The following is a 21,396-nucleotide window of genomic DNA, read 5'->3' as shown; positions in this document are numbered from 1 at the left end:
CGTTGCCAGCTGAGCGGGACAGAGGGAGAGAGGGTGTTTGTAAGTAAATCAGTGCAAGAGAGGATAAACAAAGTGTATCTGCCTGCAGCTTAATTTTGCTCCGTGGTAAGTAATCAAAAGCAATATTTTAAAACAAATCTGGATTCATTTTGTAGAAGGAAGCAAGCACACGAAGTTTTCAGATAACTTGGTAGACTTGAGATATGGTTTCCTGTTTCAACGGCTGCTTCCTGCTAGCTATACACTCTGGTCTTCATGGGGTGAGTTCACTTAGGGGGGAAGTTTGGGAAACTTCAGAAAATTCTGGAAGCCTGTCCTACCGGCATGACCCTCTGACCTGCTGGACCCCCTGGCATTTTCACAGGGGCTGTCTGAGGACACGGTCCAACTACAGGCAGAAGCAGTATTAATGGAACAGGAGGACGGAGGCTGTGTCCCTAAGATAGTGAGGATAGGGAGGGCGGGGGACCAGATCAAGACCTCCTAGGGAAGGGAAGGGTGTTGCAGGGGTGGGCAGGAGTAGCAGACCCTGACACGGCCAAAGAGGCCAGACTAGAGGCCAAAGTCAGAGGGACCAGGTAGACTGTGGAGCAGGGACAGGTTGAAATACACCAGAGAGTCCCTCCCTCTCTCTAGGGCCCAAGGGAGGTGATGCTCTGGGGGTCCAGGCAGTGGGTCCAGTGACTCAGGCAGATTGGGTGTCCGGGAACAAGTCAGGGACCTCATTCCCAGAACTGGGGCACGAGGTGGGGATCGGGTGTTGGGAATGAGGCCAAAACCCAGTTATCGGAACTGGGACACTTTCCATGTGGGACTTGTGTTCTTTACAACCATCCTGCATAAATCCTGGCGAACGGGGTATGTCTGCGCCGGGAGCTGGCAGAACGGTCAGTGTGAGAGGCTAGAGTGGTGAGGCTGCGGAGCACCCAGGTGCCTCCTGTGTCTTTGCCCACTGCCCTGCCCCAAGGAGCCGCCTCCTTCCAGCCCCGCACCCCCAGGCTAGGTCCACCCTTGCAAGAAGAGCCTCAGAGTAAACATTGTTTATTTTGAACATTCAAATTTACAAAAACAAAAAAAGTAACAAAAACCAGGACACATCTCATACACATACACACATACGCACACATGTTGCATCTCATGTCACTTTATGTACAAAACCGGGCGAGGAGGAGGAGGGGATGTGCTAATTTCACAGTGTCAGACAGTTGGACGTGCTCACTCACTGCTCAGCCTGGGCCCACGCGAGCCCCCTCCCCACCCAGCAGGGGCAAGGTGGGCTTTTGGGGGGGGGCAGGCAGCTGGGACAGAGGGGAGGAGAATGATCCCATCTTTGGGAGGGGACCCCTTCCCCAGTCTGCTCAAGGCAAGGTGCTGGGAAATGGAGAGGAACCAGGGACCCAGTTCTTGGTTGTGGGGGAGGACCACTGCATTGTGGAGAGTCAGAAAACTGAGATCAGGTCCCCAGAAGTCCTGGCTGGGTGGCCCCAAGAACCACTCACCCTCCGGGGCCCCCTGCATCCTCATCTATAAAACGAGGCTGGGGCCTCTTGAAGAAACCTTTCTGCCCAAAGCTGTGGTCCTAGGTCATGCACAACTGTGGCAAGATGATCTGATCCCTCAGGATGTTAACCGGAGGTACAGCATGCCACAAAGGGGGGTGAAATCTGGCAGATCAGAGCTGTGAAGCACCTGGCGCAGGGCTTGACCAAAGCAGAATTTTGAGAAAGATCAATCTCCCCTCTTCCCTGCCTGGGACTCTTGGGAGACCGTCCAGCTTCTTCTTCCCTTTAGATTCTCCTGGAAACTCGAGCCAGTTGGAGAAGGGCTGACGCCCATCCTGGGCCTCTTCCTCCATCACCAAACCTGGGAGGGTAGTGAATGGGGTCAAGCACATCTCTTTAGGGCAAAACCCACTGGGAGCAATGATGCTCGAGTCTCACTCCACATAGAGTAGGGGTGCCTGTCCCTTTGGTCCTGGCTATAACCTGCCTTGGCTTAAAGTCTGGACTCCAGCACCTGCCAGCTGATTGACACCGGGCAGGTGACTTAACCTCTCTGTGCCCCAGTTCCCTCCCTTGGATCACGGGGCTGAGAACAGTCCCAGCTTGTGTTGTGAGGATAAATGAGATGATGCCTGTGAGGTGCTCAGCACAGGCCTGATACTTTAAAAAGATGGAACAAACAGACTCCAGCATCACCGTTAGCCAGGGTAGCTCAAGGACACAAGTGAGCACCGTTTCTAGCTCCTCTTTCCCCATCTTCTTGGCTTTGCCCAGGAGCAGCTGGACAAGACCAGAGCCGGAGTCCGAACAGCAGGTGCTTGGAACAGCAGGTGCTCGCAAAGGTGAAGAACCATTAGTGAACGAAGGAAGGGTGGGGACTTTCAGGGTTTCACCTTCCTTGAATGGAAACGGGCACCCAGGCCACTCACCAATGGCCCAGACTCACAGCCTGCACCTCAAAGCCTCTAATTTGTTCCTGTGCCCTCTGGAGGGCTGGTCAGGGTGACTCAGATGGGGACCAAGGTCTGATGTCTCATCACCAAAACAAAGCATAAAGGACTTGGGAGGATGCCTCTGGGTGGGCTCAAGTTCTGTCCCTTCCCTCCTAGACCCTTTCTTTCCCCCAAGGCCTCCAGAAAACCTGCTTCCTTAAAACCAGTACTGGAAACCCAATAAAACCCGGTGTCCCCAGAATCTGGGTTCCAAATTCCGCTGTCACCCCAGCAACAGCGTATGTCATTAAAAGATGCATGACCCAGCACTTGGGCTGATGTCATTGGCTGTTACCAGGGCAACCCTGGTCTCAGCAGGTTCTGGCGGAAGCACGCCACGCCATAGCTGCTGCTTCTAGGGGGAGTTGGGGCTGTTGTGCTGAAAGGTCTATTTGTGCTCTTGAACTGGCAACAAGCATCTGGGGGCTGGAGGCAACAAGTCTTGGGGAGGCGTCCATGGCAATGGGCCCCACAGCCTGCTGCTCTCTTGCCTCCTGCCCCAGGCTGAGTAGTGGTGGGGGGCCAAAATAGGGAGCAGAAAGTGGGGCACATGCATCGGTACCTGCTCGAGTCAGGTAGTCTGCAGCTGCCCAGACACCTCGTTGTAGGTGACTGGCAGAGGGGACATCTGCTTTCCATTCCTGCCAGAGTGCCTGGGGATCACCCTTTTCCTCCCCCTACTTCCTAGGGTGGCGGGGGAGGGGGGCGCTGGATGCCAAGATATTTGTGTGTTTCATAAAGGAAGATGTTCATATTGGAAAGCATTCTGATCTCTTTCAAATGTCCATCCTCTCAGGTGAAGGCTGGACGTGAAGACACTCATGGGCAGGCAGTATGGTGTAGGGGGAAAAAAACACTGAAGGTAGTGTCAAAAGCCCTGGGTTCTAGTCCTGGTTCTGCCACATTGTGCTTGCGTGATCCTGTGCAAGTCACTTGACCTCTTGGAGCTCTTCCCCATCTATACAAGCAAGAAGTCAGACTGAGTGGTTTTTCTCAGCTTTTACATTCTTCTACTCTCTTGGGGGAGCTGGTGAGGACTCAGGGTGGGGAGCTGGAAGCCACCAGCCCTTTCAGATGGGCAAGGGTGCCAGGCTGTAGTGGTGGTGGGGGAATCCAGAAAAGCTGGTTTTTACAATCTGTGCATGAGGTTGGTCCGCTTTGTCCCTCGCCCTTGCCCCGGCCCCTGACTTTCTGGAAGCCACTGCTGACCCTGACCCATGCCTAGCCAGATCCCATCTGCTACTTACTCTCAGGATCTGCCTCTGGTTCCTGGGCAGCTTCGGGCTTGCCCCATCTGATCCACTTGGAACAATAGACCACCTCACGTCTGATCTGGAGAGCTCTCCGGAATGACCAAAGCAAGGGTTACAAATGAGGAAGGCCGAGCCAGAGAGGGCAGGGACTCACAGAAGGCCACACAGCAGGTTAGCAGCCAGGCTAGCCAGGAACCATGGGCTTCTTCTCATCCAGTGTTCTGCACACCACTCCATGCTTCTCCCCTCTTTGCCTACTTGGTTTCTCCCCTCTTTCCCCAGAGGCTGCAGGGCCATGCAGAGGGAGTAGGTAATGTGGCTCTGCTGTAACCTGGGTCCCCTGGGCACATGTCTCTGACACAAACTGCTCCTAGCCCAGGCTGAAGTGGCCCAGGCCATCCTCGGCACGGAGAGGTGACCTGCCAGTTAGCACACTTGTGGGTGGGCACAAGGGGTGACTATGGCCTTTGGGCCTCCGAGGGTCTTGTCCCTCAGGCTGGAGCTGGAAGGGGATGTCCTGGAAATCGAGGTGGGGGTGGGCCAGGCATGGAACCAACACTCAAACCACTGCACACACAGAAACGAGGGAAGAGGAAGAAAGAAGGGGCAGGAGGCTCCGTCAAGATCCCGCGGCCCTGCGCTGGCAACGGGTGGAAAGATGGAGGAGGGAGGAGTCTGAGTCTCCTGTCTCTGTCATCCCCCTCTCAGCTCAGGGGACAGCTCTAGAGTCTGTTGTGGCCCTGAAGGTGAAGGGGCCAGGCCTGTTGCATGGGGGACAGGAGGGCAGATAGCCAAGCCTGCTGCTGAGATAGTGGGTCCTTCCCTCATACACAACCCTGTGGGACATGCTGTTGAGATCAGTGGAATCAGACGTGGCTGAGGGCCAGCGTGGGTGGGGGTAAGAGAGAGCTCCAGTGTAATGCTGAGAAGGTGGGCAGTGCTGGGGGGGCTCTGCTACCCCCCCCACCAGGCCCTGGACTCACCCCAGGCTTGGCCTGTTGGCTTGAGCTGCTTGTCCCCATCCAAGTGGGATTAGGGGACAGGCGCTGCAGGGCAGGACATTCTGGAGGTGTGGGTATAGGTGGGGAAACAGGTGGCATGGCCAGGAGTGGGGCGGGAGGGGAGGCCAGTGTGTGGGTAGGCCGAGGAGGGAATGTGTGCCCCCACCATAAGGTCCCCTGGCAGGCAAGGGAGGGACCCTGGATGAGGCAGTCCCTCATGCTTTGGCCCTCCCCTTGCAGACATCAAAGGTGGCCTTTTTTGCACCCCCGAAGGCCTCCACCAACTTGTCTTCCCAGGGGAGGACGTTGCCCAGCAGTGGCCCGGTACAGTTGGCAATGCCCAGGACTTGGGCAGGTGTCAGGATGTGGTCCCACAGGTTAAACTGGGCGATGTCACCCACGAAGGCCTGGGTGGCATCAAACCGGCCGCCCAGGGTATCCTGGGCCAAGAGAGCAGCAGAAAAAGGAGAGAGAAGAGAGACATGGAGTGAGCCATCGGAAAAGACAGGCAGACAGACTCAATCAGGCCCCAGATCCCGCTGAAGTCCCGCCCCTGAAGTTCTAGCTCCGCCCCAAGCTCTAGCTCCACCCCAAGCCTCCAGCTCTGTCCCCGAGGTTCCAGCCCTTTGGGCAGGTCACTGCTCATTCTGAGTCTCAGTTTGCCCATCTGCAGAATGGCTGGGTCAGACTGAGTGATCATTGCTGTGCTTTCCAGGGTCCCTCTACCTAACTCCTCCTTCCTAGGGGCCCTGGGTGAGTGTGACATCTATTCAGGCCTCAAGCCCTCCCAACACCCTGAGGCTTACCTGCTCCTGGCCCAGAATGAGGATCCCATGAGGCTTGATGGGGTGCCAGGCGGCCAAGTTCTCACCGGAGCCCTGCAGCTCCCCGTCCTGGTAGGCAGACCACAGGCCATCCCTCGTGGTCCAGGCGACACAGATGTGATGCCAGCCATTGTCCTTCAGGCTCAGAGGCAGCTGGGCCACCTGGACATGGGTCCCGCAACCCCAGGTCAGAGGTGTCACAAGTCCCAAGGCTGGACCAGTGAGGTGGGGATCAGGAGACCCGTGTCCTTTCCAGGGACTGAGCCAAGGCTCGATCCTCCCCTTCCTCTCAACCCTGTGCCTTTCTGACCACTTTTTCCTCTTTCCCCACAACTTAACCAGGCAGCTTCTCTTGGATTGCAAGGGACTAGTCAATATTGGGGTTTGGGTGTTTCCAGTTACCTTATTTAACCCCTCACAGGCCTGTCAGTTCATGTGGGGTGGGAGCCACATCTCACAGCCTCTGAACACCTCACACAGTGCCTGGCACACAGCTGGGCTCAGGGAGTCCTAGCAGCCTTGGACTCAGAGCCTGGGCACTGGTATCCAGCTCTGGCTCTGCCACCCAACCTCCTGCAGGACCTTGGGGAGGCTGCTCTCTCTTCCCTGGGTCTCAGTTCCTCATGCAAAGGATGCAAAGGTCAAGCGAAGGGCAGCAAATACACAGCCACCTCTGCCTCGTCCACCCAAGGCAGGCACGACTAACCAGTCATGAACCCAGGCTCAGCCCTGGGATCTTTCCTACCACAGTGCTCTGGGAAGCTGCTGGTGATTGATTAGCATTGGCCTGTGAGATGAAAGGTACTTGCTGCCTGTGGATTTGGGACTCCCGAAGGGCTCTTTCATCTCCTAAGTTCTGTGAGATCACGCTTTAATACAACATTCTCTGAGGTCCACTTAGTGCCAGGCTTGTTCTGGACACTGTGGATCTGGCCCTAGCTATAAATGAGCTGAGTCTGCAGGGGAGGGAAGAACTTCAGGAGCGATAGAAGGCAAAATAACCCAGGGCCATTTGGGAGGTCCGGAGGAAGAGGGAGGTGTGGGACAGCAGACGAGGTATTCAAACACGTGGGGAAGGACAATGGATCTGAGTGTTCCATTGCAAGTCAAGGCAAGGTGGGGACACAGCGGGAGCAAAGGCTGAGAGGCTGGAATAAAAGGAAAAAGGAGTAATCTGGGAGGCCGGACTTTTAAAAGATGCTAGAGGTTTGTGGAATAGGGCCATTGTGGGCCCTGTCCAGGGTGCTGAATCCTTTCCACGGAGAGCAGAGTGCTGAGCTTGGGCAGGGCCAAGGATGGCACCCAGGGGGTGAGTGAAGGGGACATGGCAGCAGGATCTAGATGTAGTTCAGCTACTCCGGTCTTCTTAGGACCTACTGGGCTACAAGAGAAACTCACTGTCCCCTGGGCCCATCTCCTTCCTCCTCCTCCTTCAGGACACCCATGAAAGACACCTTTTGAGCTGGCTTCTGATGGGTGACAGCCGCTGCCTAGCAACTCTATGTGGCTGCGGGCTGGTCTTGAGTGGGTGTGATTTGTGGTGTAAAGACCACCATGCCTGCAAATCCCAAAGCAATATGGCAGGTTGAGGAGGATACTGGGGAGAGTGAGGATGTTAAGATACTCCCTCTTCTCCTGCTCAATCACATGCCCCTCCCACACCACTTCCCCCATGTCCTAGTCCTAATCTGTGGACAGGCCCAGGGAGGGCTGTGGGGATGGGGAAAATGGGTGCCCAAGGCCAGGACAGTGAAGAGGTGAAGAGGAGGTTTCTGCAGCCCAAGACCATGAACCATATCACCAGCCCTTTGCCAGCTGTGTGGCCTGGGTGCATTTTTGCCCTCTCTGAGCCTCAGCTTCTCCATGTGCAAAACAGTGACAATAAGGTGGCCTACCTCCCCATGCTAGTGGGAGGGTCAAGGGTGATAATGTGGGTAAAGTGCTTAAAGGCACAGGCCTGGAATGATACCGGCTCACATGTATCAAGCTTGCTAAATGCCAGGCTTGCCCAAAGCCCTTTACATGTATTTCTCACCATGACCCCATGAGGCAGAGACTATTATTGTTCCTTCTTGGCATATAGGGAACTGAGATACAGGAAGGATAAATGACCAGTCTAAGGTCACACAGTAGGTAAGTAGCAGAACTGAGGTTCGAATCCAGTATTCAGGCCTGACCGTGGCACCATTCTACTTTCTGAGTGATGGAAGGGGCAGAGGGGCTGGCCGCAGGAAAGAAGGGGGGCGAGGAGTCCACCGGCACTCCCTCCCTACGTAGGTCCCTGGACCTCATTCTCTTCTCTTCTTGTCCAGGAGAATGAGCAGAGCCCTGGAACAGACCCTTCTTGCCCTGCTCACACAGCTGGGTCACTGGAGAAGGGCCATGAGCTTCCTCTGTAAATGGAAAGGCCATCACTGACAGCCTCTCTTGGCTACAAGCCCATCTTCAGCCAGCCCTAGGTCTGGTTTGTCTTTGTATCCCCAGAACCCAGCCTGGCATTCAGTAGGCATTTCCCATGTGCTGACCCTGCTGAGCAGGAGAATGTAAAGGGCCCATATGCTTGGGACCCAGCCCAGTGCAGGGGCTCCTGGAAGGGTAACCCTGCCCCCCACTTTCTGCCCGCTCTGCCCAGCCCCCACTCACCTTGTCATTGATCAGCAGTTCCATGGGGTCCTGGCCCGCCTCCAGCAGTACAATCTCATTGGCCTGCCCGGGCACGGAGTAGGAGAAGGGCGTGCCCTGGCCACTGCCATCTGACCTGGAGCGCAGCCACATGCAGACGGTAAAGGCATAGAGCTCGGGTAGTGCCTTCCGCACACGGGCGTACATGTAGTTGTTGCGGATGGGGATGCTGATCTTGAAGGCATCTGGGGGGCTGTAGGCCGAGGACCCTGAGGGGGGTGGAAAAAGCGGACATGGTGGGGTCAGTGGACACTGATTGGGGGCAAGGCAGACTCTAGGATGAGGGCTCCTAGTCAGTCCCTGGGCAGCTGCCACATGCCAGGTGCCTTCACAACCCTGTCTACCCTGCTTCTGGACACAGAAGGGCTCTGGACCTGAGATGTCCTGAGTTTGAACCCTGCCTCTGCACTTTCTAGCTACATGAACTTCCACAAGTTCAACATCACCGCTCCAGGCTTGTGTGAGGGCTAAGGGGGACAAACCATGTAAAGGGCGCAGCCCATAGTAAATGCTCAACAAACATGAGCCATGGCAATGACCATTTTTCTGAGTTCTTTGCCTCATTATTTAACAAGCACTGTGCAGAGCCTTCCACCTGGCAGGCACTTTGGTAAGTGCTTTTGTATCCATGATTTCCTTCATTCTTGTGACAACCCTAGGAGGTAGCCACTATTATAATCCTCATTTCACAGATGAGGATGCCTTGGCACTGAGATTAAGTCATCTTCTCAAGGCCACACAGCTGGTCAGTGGCAGAGCTGGCATGCAAACAAGATCCTTGGGCAGGGGGTAACACCTACCACACCCACCTCCAGGGTAGGAGGTCCCCTTCTCTAGCTGGTTGTTGAAGGCTGGTGTTAGGGGGTTAGGGGCTGGTGGACCCAGGTTTCCAGGTCTGGTTGGGGTTAGGGATGACGGCTGATGTGCTAAAGCAACATGGGAAGAGAGGAAGGGACTCAGTGCCCCCTTGAAACCCATTTCATAGATGAGGAAGTCGAATCCCAAGAAGGGAAACAACTTGCCCATAGGCACACAGACATCCAGCCTGGTTGTCTGCCTCCTCCCTGCCCTGCAGCCTCTGGAGGGAGCATGTCCCCCAATCCCTTAGAAGATGCAGTACAGAGGGGCTGGTGGCAGGACCGAGGAGGGATAAGTTCACCTTTCTTGTCTTTGTGCTCCAGCCAGGAGGCTGAACCTGAAACCCACCAGGCTGTGCCTCACCTTCAGCTGTGTCCCTGCTCTGGCCCCTCTACTCCAAAACCGACTCTCCCTCTGCCTTCAGCAACTAGCCTGAGGCCTGCCTCCTTCAGGAAGCTCTTGGATTTCCTACTCCTGAAGTCACATCCCACATGCAAGCCAGTCCCTGATAATTGCTCATGATTCCCCCAGTATCCCTAACTTGTCTGTAAGCCTCTTAAGGGTGGTCCTCCGAAGGTTTCAAAGATGGAAGGTCCCTGGGAGCACAGGGACCCTAGATCTCCATATTTCAGATGAGAAAAACGAGGCCTGGGGAGAGGAAGCAAAATTCCAAAGTCACAGAGCAAGCCAGTGACAGCTGTGGAGCTAGGGGCCAGGTCTCCTGAGGCTCAGACCTGGGGACTATCCATTACAGCACATTTCTCAGACTCCTGGCAGTGCCAGGCCCAGGTGCTAAGCAAGTACCGAAATTCTGATTCACTGAAGGTGCAACTTTGTGGGGCAGTTAAATGCATGGACTTTGGGAAAGTCCAAACCTCAGACCTGGTTTGAGGTCCAGATCCACTACTCACTGGCTGTGTGACGCTGGGCAAGTCACTTGCCCTCTCTGAGCCTCTGTTTTCTCATCTGTGAACCAGGGACAGTAACAGTATCACCCCCATGTGGTTTGTGAAGGTTAAACAGCCCACTCTCAGAATGTAAGGGCCATAAAATGCTAATGGTTAAGAAAAATGATATTCTCCGTTAATTCCCTCCTTCTTGGGTTTCGCAGCCTCTTCGCCATCTAGCTTTAGCCTCTGGAGAGCATAGAAATATTCTCAAGTGAATCTGAGACCTTGAGGACCCATCTGGGAACCAAGGCCCCACCTGATGTGTCCTCTGCGGGGCCCCAGACCCACCATGTTCCAGTCCGGCCACACGGTCCTGCAGGGCGTCCAGCTCCTTCTCCACTTCCTGCCGCTGCCGCTGGCTGCTGTGACTGAGAGCCACGCGCTCCTTCTCCAGGGCCAGCACCTTGGCCAGCAGCTGCCCTTCCAGTTCATCCATCTTGGAGTGCAGGGCGGTGGGCACCGCGGGTGCAGGGGCTGCGGCAGTTGAGAAGTTCACACGGGCTGGGAGCTCCTGCTGCTTATGGGGCAGAAGAAAGGGCATGTGAGGTCACTTGGACGGTGGAAGGAAAGAGATACAGGGCTCAGAGATGCCCACCGCCCCTGCTGAGTGAACCCAGGTGAGCCTCAGCTTCCCCAAATGCAAAATGGGGATGGCAATACGAAATTCAGGCAATACCTGTTCAACGAAAGAACAGGTTCTTTCTGCTGCCAGTGCCTAATGGTAAGTTGAAAGAAGGCTGGCTCTGCCCTCAAGAACATCTCTGCCTATGGTTGCGGGGGTGGGGGGCTAGAGGCGGAGAGCTATAGAAGCTCCCCTGGGTGGTTCTCACCCTGCAGTCAGGGTTGAGAGCCATTGCTGAGTGGCTCTCATAACACAGCCTGTATGCTGATGGGGCCTTGAAGGGGTGGACTGTCTTAGTCTTCACTCATTCACTTGCCGGGCTTCTCTAAGATGGGGCAAGTTTCCGTGGGGGCACTAGGCAGATGCAGAGGCACGAACCAGGGGCTTCTGGAATAGGACTGTGGTGGTGTGCCCATTCCAGAGCAACAGGTTAAGGTCATGGGTTCTTATTCAGACAAACCAGGGCTCAAATCCAGCTCCAGAATCAATCTGCTATGTCACCCCCAGTGCATGCCTCCATCTCTCTGAACCCGTTTCCTCACAGGGAACAGGGACAACTGTACCTATTTAGAAGGGTTGGGGGATGGTCAAGTAGTCAATGCCAATGAACAGAGCCTGGTTATTGCAATTACTGCCCAGGGCAGAGCGTTGTAAGCTGGTCTCTGAAAACCCTTATCTTGCCCAGGGGGAGGACAAAGTGCTTAGAGTTCCCCCATCTGCTGTCTCATGACCCCATCAGGCAGGAGAATTAGGGCAGGGGCTCAAGGGGAGCTCTCCTCCCCCTCTCCTGCTGGAGGAAGCCCCCATCTGGGGTGGAAGAAGGCAGGGGAGGCTGCCAAGTCCAGACTCTGGGAGGAGCTAGTCTTTGGCAGGCAATAATTCAGTGAGCTTCTAGGAGCCAAATTAGAACTTCCCTGTCCCCTTGGCTTCCTCCACACTCCCCAAGGGCCCAGGAAGCTCCTGCTCAGTCAGCCCGGGGCCTTGCCCACAGGCTTAGCTCCAGAACAGAGCTCACTGAATTCTCACGATTCCTTCACTGAGCAAGAGGTTGGGCCCTGCACCAGGTGCTAAAGAGACAGTCAAGGGCAGAACAGAAAACCAAGAGCACAACTTAACATTTCCCGATTGCCCTGAGCCTCGCAGGGTTGGCCCCTCAGCTTGGGGCGAGTGAAGGAGACCCCTCCCCGGCCTCACTGGCCCAGCCCTGGCCCTGCTGGTCGTTTGCTGGATGTGACTGGGCAGATGCCTTTGCCTTGACGTGCCTGGTTTCTAGCCGTGTGAGGAGGGGAAAAATGGGTATCCTGCCTCAGAGTGCCGGAAGGAGGGGTGGGGAGGCCAGCACCCGAGAGATGCTGCCATGACCTCAGGCCCGGGAGTTGGAGGGACTGATACCCCACCTCAGGAGTGGGAGCAGGGGGCCTAACTTCTCTGGTGTCATTTTCCCTCATCTACAGAGGGCTTGGAATGCCCATTTTGCAGACCTGCGGTCAGGATTAAATAGTGGTGTGCAGGACAAGAGCCCGGGCCAAAGCTGGACCACAGGGGCCGCCTTTTTGCCTTTTTTTTTTTTTTTAAGCATTTATTTACTTATTTGGAGAGAGAGAGAATGAGAGAAAGGGCATGAGCGGGAGGGGCAGAGGGAAAGGGAGAGAGAATCTCCTGCAGGCTCCCACTAAGCACAGAGCCTGATGCAGGGCTTGATCTCATGACTCTGAGATCACGACCTGAGCTAAAACCAAGAATTGTACACTTAACCAACTGAGCCACCCAGGTAACCCTAGAGGGGGTCACCTTTATCCCCCATCACATCCTGCGTAAGAGGGCACAGCCGCCCATCCATGCTCGGCCCCCGGACTGGGGTGCAGGCCAAGTCCGTGGGGCATGGGCTGATGAGCACCTCCGGTCCTGCCCCTTATTACCTTCCGATACCCTGTCTGGAGGGTTCCTTCTAACTCCCTGGGTGCCTACGAATCCTAACTCTGGGGCTTACTAAACGCAAAGCCTCAGTTTCCTCTTCTGTGAAATCGGGACAAGGGGCCCCCCTCCCTCCATCCCCAGGACAGATGTAAGGATGGAAAAGTGGAAGTAACAGGCCCTCCCGGACTGTACTAAAGCCAAATGCAAACTGTGAGCCTGAAGTACACCAGCCAGTGAAGAGCAAGATACTTCCAGAAACTTCCACTGGTCACAAAAGCCCAGGGAGTGTCAGGGCCGGGCAGCCACTGCATTTAAAGTGGCTGAACTTCCAGGAAATCTTGGGCTGAGGCAGTTAGCTCCTAGAGGGCATCCTGTCTCGGTGCCAGCGGGGCCACGGCTGGGTCTCCTGGGCTCCGGCACCCTTGATCCTCAGTTTCCCTCTTTCCATGGTGCCAAGCTTGGCAGGAGGGCCACACGTCTGAATGAGGCAGTGTGCCAGGCTTGTCCTTGGCACTGCACATATATCTACTCACCAGTCCTCAGAGCCGCTCATTTTGGTTGCTACTCTCAGTGCCCCCATTTCACAGAGCGGGGAACTGAGGTAGAAGTCCTTTTGAACTTTCTACAGTAACGGGGCTGGGCAAAGCTGACACCCTTGGAGCTCTTGGGCAAAGCGTTGTCCTTCCTCAGAGGAGGAACAGGACATCTAGTGCTATTTACACAGACGCCGCGGCGAGGAGGAGCCGTGCAGGCTGAGGGAGGCAGGCGTGCAAGCTGTCCTTTTGTTGGAGTCCCTAGCCTTGCCGCTGGCAGGAAGGCCAGGGAGGAGGTGGGCCCTCCAGATCGTGTGCAGCCCCCTCCCCACCCCAGTGTCTGAATCAGAAGAGCATGACTCCCCCCACTTTCCCATCTGCTGCGGGCGCAGGCTGGGCCGCGTGGGCTCCTGGCAGATGCCAACCGGGCCCCTAGCCCAAGATGGGGGGAGGGATGATGATGCTGTCACCCCCACTCAGGTCCCGAGGTGGCGGGGAAAGGGGGGCTCTGAACCCACAGACTGTTGCGCTGGGAGTTTGGGTGGGGTTCAGCGTAAGTATACCGGCCCCAAGCCAGAGCCCAGGGCTCCAGCCCAGAGCAGCGCCAACGTGCTGGGCTCATTAGCACTCGGTGATAAGAATGTGACAGTGGCAGCTGTCCTCATCGTCACGTACTGCGTGCCAGGTCCTGCACCAGGGAAGCCTGTGCACACATTTCACAACCCCTCTCGACCATCTGGGAAAGTGAGGGGGCCCACTTTACAGATGAGGGAACTGAGACGGTGAGCTCAAGTTTCAGGAACCCCAGCCCAGGCCCTTTTGGTTCCAGAAGCTGTTTCCATTCCTCCGTCCTTCCCTCACTGTGTGGGTCCCAGTTGGCCAAGTGGGCACAGTGCTGGCTGCCCTGCCTGCCTGGGGGCCCAGTGGAAGAGGTTCCAGTGGTCACGAAAAGGCTGGGAGGGTCCCACAGGCTGTCAGACCGCGGTGGGCGGGGGGTGGCCTCACAGAGGGACCCAGAAAGGAGGGACCTGTCTAGGCAGGTGGCTTTGAGGCTGGGAGAATGTGGGGAGGACCCAACCACCTCATCCCCAGCTGGGGTCTGCTCCTTTCCTTCGGGGAGCAGAGGGAGGGCTCTGTGCACAGCTCACCCCTGCCTGGGCTGCGCAGGGCCCTGTTCCTGGGGCAGCATGCAGGGCGAAGGAGGAGAGGCTTTCCTGAGGCACTGTGTGGGGGGGTGGGCTCCTCACCCCCCCCCCATCTGACCACCCCCAGTCCAATGTGGATCTGCTGGGCTCACAGCTGGGTTCCACCCCCCTAGTGACCTTGCATAAGGTGGCGTGCCCCAGTTTCCCCAGCAAAAAGGTTCAGCAATAGCATCTCAGTGCACCTTGAGAAGTGAGGGAGTCATGATGCCCTGAGGGCAGAGCAGGTGCGGGGTGGGGGGGTGGGGGTTGGGGGGAGCGCTGTGTCAGTTATTATTACTACTACTTAAAGAGTTCTTGAAGGGGCCCATCCTTCTCCAGCTCCAGCCATAAATCTTTTTGTTTAATCATTATGTTGGGAGAAAAAGCAAGTTACAGAAGAACAGTTAGAGACCATTTGTATGAAGTTGCAGATTCCAAACCAGATCATGTATTTGTAAAAAGCAGGAACAAACACCGGGGGAGAGATGAATACAAATTCGGGGCAGTGGGGACCCTCTCCTGGGGGTGCGTTGTCTGGGGGCTGGGAGCTGAGAAGCCCTGAGGGGCACAAGCTGGCTGCAAACATTCTGCTTCTTGAGTTTGGGTCTCCGTCTGGATGGCATTCTTTATTCCTTTGTGTTATGTCTGAGATACTCTGCAATGACTTTGTTTAAAAAACAAAACAAAACACATAGGGAGGGACGCCTGGGTGGCTCAGTGGGTTAAAGCCTCTGCCCTTGGCTCAGGTCATGGTCCCAGGGTCCTAGGATCAAGCTCCGCATCAGGTTCTCTACTCAGTGGGGAGCCTGCCTCCCCCACACACCTCTGCCTGCCTCTCTGTCTACTTGTGATCTCTCTCTATCAAATAAATAAAATCTTAAAACAAAACAAAACAGGGGAAAATCCAAAAGCAGAGTCTCTGAGGGTAGAAGCAAACCCTGAATCTTAATGGTGGCTTCACTTGGCTCCTTGGGCTTCCCTAGTCCAGGCCCCGGTCTCCTGGCCCCTACACTAACCCTTCTCCAGGAGCCAGTGGCCTAACTGCTTAAAATCCTCCAATAGCGCCCCTCCCCCACCCATTAAGTCCCAGCCCCTCTGATCTCATCCCTCACTACCCACCCCTGCAGGCTACACTTCCTTCCCACTTAAAGTCCCCAGCTGCCCCTCCCCCAGCTCCCTCCCACCCCAGAGGCTCCATCTATGCTGTTCCTTCTGCTAAGAACACACTTCCTGCTCCCGCTGCTCCTTCCCTGGCCAAAGCCCACTCCCCCTGCAGATGGCAGCTTTCCCTACCCCTGATCTAAGAGGCTCCAAAGGGAGAGGAAAGAGGGCTTCTGTGGGGGCCTGCAAAGTCTTCCTTCCTCGGTCCCTCCCTCCCTCAACCATTCGCGTGTCCACACAGGCTGTGTCATGAAGTCGGGCACAACTCTCGCATCAGACAGGCCAGTGTCCTTTCTAGGACCCCACTTCCTAGGTCTGTGGCCCTGGGCCAACTGCTCAACTCCCAGGACCGCTGGTTTCTTCAATTGTAAAATGGGGATAATCATCGTCTCTACGTTTCGGAATATAATTAATAACCAGATGAGGAACGTGTGTGAGGGCCGGCATATGAGATGTGGCTAATCAGTGGGTTTGACCAGGAGGAGTGTTCGCGTCTGCAGAGGGGCAGGAGGGCACAGAGAGCCATACCTGTGCAGTGGTGGGGCCTGGAGTCAGCTGCCCAGAGGGCAGGGACAGGGGCCAGATTAGCCTGCCTCCGTTTCCTCCCCTGCCATATGGGGACAGTAACAGCCCCATGGTTCTTGGGACTCATCTCTAAGGTCCCTAGAACAGGCTGGCACAGAGGGTGCCCTCAGTCCTGCTGTGCTGTGGCTCCAGCACCTGGAGCGAGGCGGGCGCCTGCCCCAGGCCATGCTCTTTGCTGCTGGCCGGGAAGGCCGACTGGCTTCGGGGACAGCACACATGCCCTCACCGAGGCGTGGGCTCTGTGGGGCAGCAGGGGTCAGGGTGAGTCCGGGCAGGGCTCTCAGAGGGAGCTTTTCTCCCTGGGGGCTGGCCCAGCGGGCCGGTGTCTCCAGCCCACCCCGGTGGGGAGGGTCAGGAGAGCAGGCTGCGGAGGCCAGACTGATCCTTGTCTCTGGGCCCCCAAGGCTACACAGATGGGTTTCTGTGTAGTGGGGGGTGGGATGGGGGGGGGGTGACAGGTCAGGGCGCTCCCTGAGTGGGGAGGCCAGGAGAAGAATCTCCGAGCATCTGTCCTTCCACCCTCCTGGGCTCAGAGGCCCCAGAGTAAGTGACAGGACACCCCCAACACCTCTCCCTTCAAGTACTCTCTGTCATGCTGCCTCACGGAGGTGGCCACAGAATTCCCTCTCAGGTCCAGCTTGCCCGCATACTTCTGGGCTCTGGCCAAAAGTCTGCAGCAAAAACTCAGTATCTCCCCTACCCACAAGCCCATTTTTACAGAAAATCCTGGCTATGCGCTGAGCTCAGCTTCTGCTGTGCTGTGTGACCTCGGGCAAGTTACTCAGCGTCTCTGAGTGGCAGCTTCCCCTGGAGTCAAATGAGGGGCGTGTGGGGGCACATAAGTGCTTCCACTTTCTTTGGTTGTCTCAGCCCCCGTCCCCAGAGTTCTGTGGGGACCATGGGCCCAAGACTATCCCCGGGAGACCCCACCCCATTTCCCCTTGGTGAGGAGAACCAACTCCTGACCTCTTTCCACCTCCCACAGGCAAGGACTTCACAAAATGGCCAATAAACATAAGAAAAGCTGCTCCATATCATGAGTCATCAGAGATCCACAAATTAAAACCCCAGCGAGTTCACTACACGCCCACCAAAACGAGGAGGGTTTTAAAAATAACCATACCAAGGCTGGCAAGCTTCACGCACAGGTGGGCATGTCGACGCTTACTGCCACTTTGGAAAAGTGTTTGGCATCACCTCCTCACGTTAAATAAATGTCTCTCCCGGGACCCAGACACCCACTCCTGGGGATGCAGCCAGGAGAAATGAGGGCTTATCGCCACCGAAAGATGTCACAGGAATGTTCACGGCAGCCTTATTTGTCATAACGTCAAGCCAGAAACACCCCAAATGTCCATCCATAGAGGAAGGGTAAGAAAACGGAGGCATCTCCATATGTCGAAACACTATGCGGCATGGAAAAAAATAACACACCACTGACACAGGCTTGGTGATCCAATGTCAGACATAACATATAACAAAACGTCAGACACAGCAGGGTGCGGCCATCTGAGAATGCTCGTATGAAGTTCAAACCCAGGCAGACCACATCTTTGGTGACAGAAGCCGGGGGAGTGGTACCTCTGGGGAAGGAGGGATTTTAGGGGTCCCAAAGGAGACTTTGGGAGGCACTGGAAATGTCCTCTTCTCAATCTGGGTGGTGTTCTCAAGGATGTAGTCATACGCGAGTCTTCACTGAGGTGTACACAAGATTTGTGTGTTTCATATGTAAGATATATGAGTTCTTACATGTCTAAAATATAAGATATACCTCAAAAAGGACCCTGAGTTCTCCCAAGCAGGCTTGTAAGGGCAGGATGGCCTCCTCTCTTGGGAGAAGGGCTGCCAGGGAAAGGGCCCAGGATGACAGCACAAGAGGGCCCCTCCTGGGGTCTGGCCCCCACCCCCATCTCACAGATGGGGAAGCCAAGGATCAGAGAGAGGGAATTTTCTTGAGGTCACCAGCATCTAGAGCCAGGGTTTGAAACACCAGGTTTCCTGCTACGGCAAAGGTATCACACTGGCAGGAGTGGGGTTAAGGGCTTCGAAGTACAAGGGGGGGGGGGGCTGTCGGGGTCTGTAGGTGGCTGCTGGGCACTGAGGATCCACATCCTCAATGGGCAGAATCTCTCTCACTGCACTCCTGCCAGCCCAGTTCACAGCCAGAAAGGCAGGGTGAGGGGAACCAGTCCCTGCCTAGCAGAAGCTGCCAGAATGGGCAGCAGTGGAAGAGGAAAGCAAAAGCAACCAATAGAGTTTAGAAAAGGCACTAGGAGATTCTCCACGCCGCTGCGTTTATCTGCAGATGTTCCTCAGAAACCAGAGGCATGGGAGTGGGTGGCTGGGGGCCTTGCGGCGCCCCCCCCCCACACACCCACAATTCCTAAGCAGGACACATGTGCCCAAGAATTCCCAGTTTAGAGCCTAAAGGGTCAGGACCAAATCCAGCCCCTCCTTGCACCCATTTTACAGATAAGAAAATGAAAAAAAAAGTCAAGGGAGGTGAAGAGCTTCAAATCACAGGAACTTCACTTGACACCATCAGCCAGCCTACTTCAGAGACCATTTAGAGCTGGAAGTTGTCTAGAGAACGTTTGACCCACTGTATCATTTTAGGGAGTGGAAACCGAAGCCCGGTCAGGGGGGATGGGGTGGTGGGCCTGGCTCCGGTTCCTCTAGAGTCTCTGGTCTTCTATGTCCTTATCTGTAAGATGGGGACACATACAGCCCACTTCCCAGGGCTGAAGACTGAAGAGCTAATAAATATGACTTATTGTTATCTATTTTCAGCAAAGCTCCCACGTGAGCCTTCTGATGATCTTGCCAGCCGGCAGGACAAGTCTTTGAGGACTGGCCCTCCTCACTCTTGCTCTGGGTGCGCTGATGCAGAAATGGCTCAGGGTCATTGACAGGGTCAAACCCAAGCCCCACTGCTGTGTGACCTTGGGTCAATTGCTTAACCCCTCTGAATGTCGGTTCTTTTTCCATCTGTACGATGGGGAGGAAAATTGTTACCTCCCTCATGGAGAGTTTATGAGGATTAATGAGAGAATGAGAAGTACCCGACACATGGTAAGCACTCAGTGAGTGTGAGCTGTAATCATTATCAAGTTCAGGGTCCCCTGTGACCATCATCAAAGTGTTCCTTATCCCCGTCTTCCCACTCCAAGGTCGGGGTAGGCCACCAGCTAGCCAGGCCGGGTTAGGGATGTGGTTTCAGTCAAAGAACTGCTGATTAAATCAATCTTAAAAAGTTTCATTTTACAATATATTAAATTAGTGCAAAAATGGAACCCCGGAACTTGCATATATGGCCAGTTGCCATACAGATGGTTCAACCCTTTTAAAAGTGGTTCTTGGCCACAGCCATAAAAGATCAATATCCTCTGACCCGGTAATACCACTCCTGGGACTCCAGCCTCAAGAAACAATTCAAGACTTAAAAAGAAAAATAAAGAAAGAAAGAAAACCAAAACCCAAACAACTATCTGCATGAAATTGATCCTGCAATGAGCATCTAGAAGAAAAATAATTAGGAACGATCGACATGTCCAGCAACAAGAGCGATCAGAGGATTCACGGATGATGGAGCCGGAGTCAGATTCCAGCAGACTATGGCCGGCATTAAAATGGTAATGACCAGCAACCAGGAACCGGGGAACAATGTCTGCCTCTGGAGAAAGGACCAAGAGGGGCTGCAAAAACAGATACAATGGTGGAATGAAATGCGATTTCTCCCCCAACCAACACCTTTTGACTTTTTTCAAGGAACAGCCACAACAATAACAAAAATAAAAACACACGGAAGGAAGACAATTTCTTCTAAGCCCTCAAACGGGGCCCTCACTTGAGGCCTCAGGGGGAGGCCTGGGCCAGTGTGGCTTTCCCTCCCCTTTGGTAGAAGGCTGGCGGGGTGAGAGAGGGGGTGACGCAGAGATGTGCGGAGTGGAGACAGGCAGGGATGTGCCCAGGGTTATGGGAGCAGGAGTGGGGCAAGGAAAAAGACTGTGTTATCAGGGAGGGCCTCTGGGAGGTGGTGTCCTCAGAGCAGACTCCTAGATGATGTGTATGGATACTCTGGGGGTAATCTGGACAGAAGCAAGAAGGAACTGGGAGTCTGGCCTGCTCTGAAATGACAGCCTGGAGCAGGCTGGATACTTTGCACCACAAGGAAGCCCCATGATGGGCTTAAGGAAGATCCCCGGGGCTGCTTGGAGGAAGAAGGGTGGAGGATTGTGCCTGGTGGGCTGAGGAGGATGCGGCAAGCATCCAGAGTAGCGGAGGAGCTTCTCAGAGCACACCTGAAAGGGAGGTTGTCGGAGGACTGGAGTTCAGGTTGGGGTGCCTTGAGGGCAGGGGGCCAGTGCAAAGTCCAGAGGGAGTTGCTCAGGTAGCAGGTGGATCTATTGGTCTGGAGCTCAGGAGAGAAACCTTGGGTGGACGAAGTTGGCTGGGGCACATGGGTGTTGGAAGCCGCAGGGTGTGGCTGAGTTCACCCAGGGCAAGTGAGAAGAGAGCCAGGCAGGGCATGACCACTAAAGGAGAAGGACTCCGAAAGGGGACACAGAAGCAGAGAGGAAGAAGGAGCAGGTAAGAGGTTTCTAGAAGCCAAGGGCATGGAGTTCTGTGGAAGGGAATGATGGATGGGGTCAGATGTGGGAAAGGCATTCAGCAAGATAAAGACTGAATCATTCCTATTCAACTGATCCACTTCCGTGATGTCCCCAGAGCACATTCAGTGTGCCGTAAAGGGGGAGAGAGGAGTGGCAAGGAAACAGATCTTGGGAATCCAGGGACATCCTACTGAGGATACTGGATGAGAAGAGAGGGGAGGAAGGAGGCAGAGGCTACGGGACGCACGCGGTCCTGCTGAGATCGGTAGGCTGAGCCCATAGCAGGACTGTTGGGGTCCAGACCCCATCCCTTCCCAAAGGCCCCACGGGGGCTGGCTCTGGGTGCTGCCAGGCTCCACAGGCAGACCTGGTAGACCAGCAGAGCCCCGCCCTTCGCCCTTCGTGTCCACTGCACGCAGAAAGCAGCAGGGGCTATGTGCAGGGAAGCCAGGGCTCTCCCAACTTGGGAGGCCGAGCTGGTGCCAAATCCCAGCTGCCAGGATCCCCGCCCCCCAACCTCAGCGGGCTAACTGGAGGGGAGCCCACCCTGCCAAATGCACAGGTGCTGGGGGAACAGGTCCAGGGCAAACCCAGCTCTGCCAACCCCAGACGTGGGAGGAACCACGGGGGCCATCTGGGTATGGAGGCAGGAGTGAGGGCAGAAGGCAAGAGGAAGTTTACTGGGAACTACAGCTTTTTTTTTTTCCTTTTTTTTTTTT

At 55.3% G+C, this 21,396-nt stretch overlaps 1 protein-coding gene across 1 annotated transcript in view; it reads right to left on the bottom strand.

Moving 5' to 3' along the window:
• Positions 1-1,024: 1,024 nt before the first annotated feature.
• The window catches only part of NPTXR (neuronal pentraxin receptor), a gene marked incomplete at its 5' end in the record, with an annotated part of 22,998 nt that continues 2,626 nt past the window's right edge, over positions 1,025-21,396 (bottom strand). Inside the window, 4 exons of the mRNA XM_059404442.1 lie at positions 1,025-5,188; positions 5,555-5,734; positions 8,216-8,463; positions 10,351-10,576. Coding sequence (XP_059260425.1) covers positions 4,964-5,188; positions 5,555-5,734; positions 8,216-8,463; positions 10,351-10,576 — 879 coding nt within the window. The remainder of the gene's footprint in view (positions 5,189-5,554; positions 5,735-8,215; positions 8,464-10,350; positions 10,577-21,396) is intronic.

The sequence above is a fragment of the Mustela nigripes genome, chromosome 6, assembly GCF_022355385.1.
Source record: "Mustela nigripes isolate SB6536 chromosome 6, MUSNIG.SB6536, whole genome shotgun sequence".
In the NCBI taxonomy this organism is placed as follows: domain Eukaryota; kingdom Metazoa; phylum Chordata; class Mammalia; order Carnivora; family Mustelidae; genus Mustela; species Mustela nigripes.
Note: the sequence above shows the minus strand (reverse complement) of the source record. Positions and strands in the feature narration are given on the sequence as shown.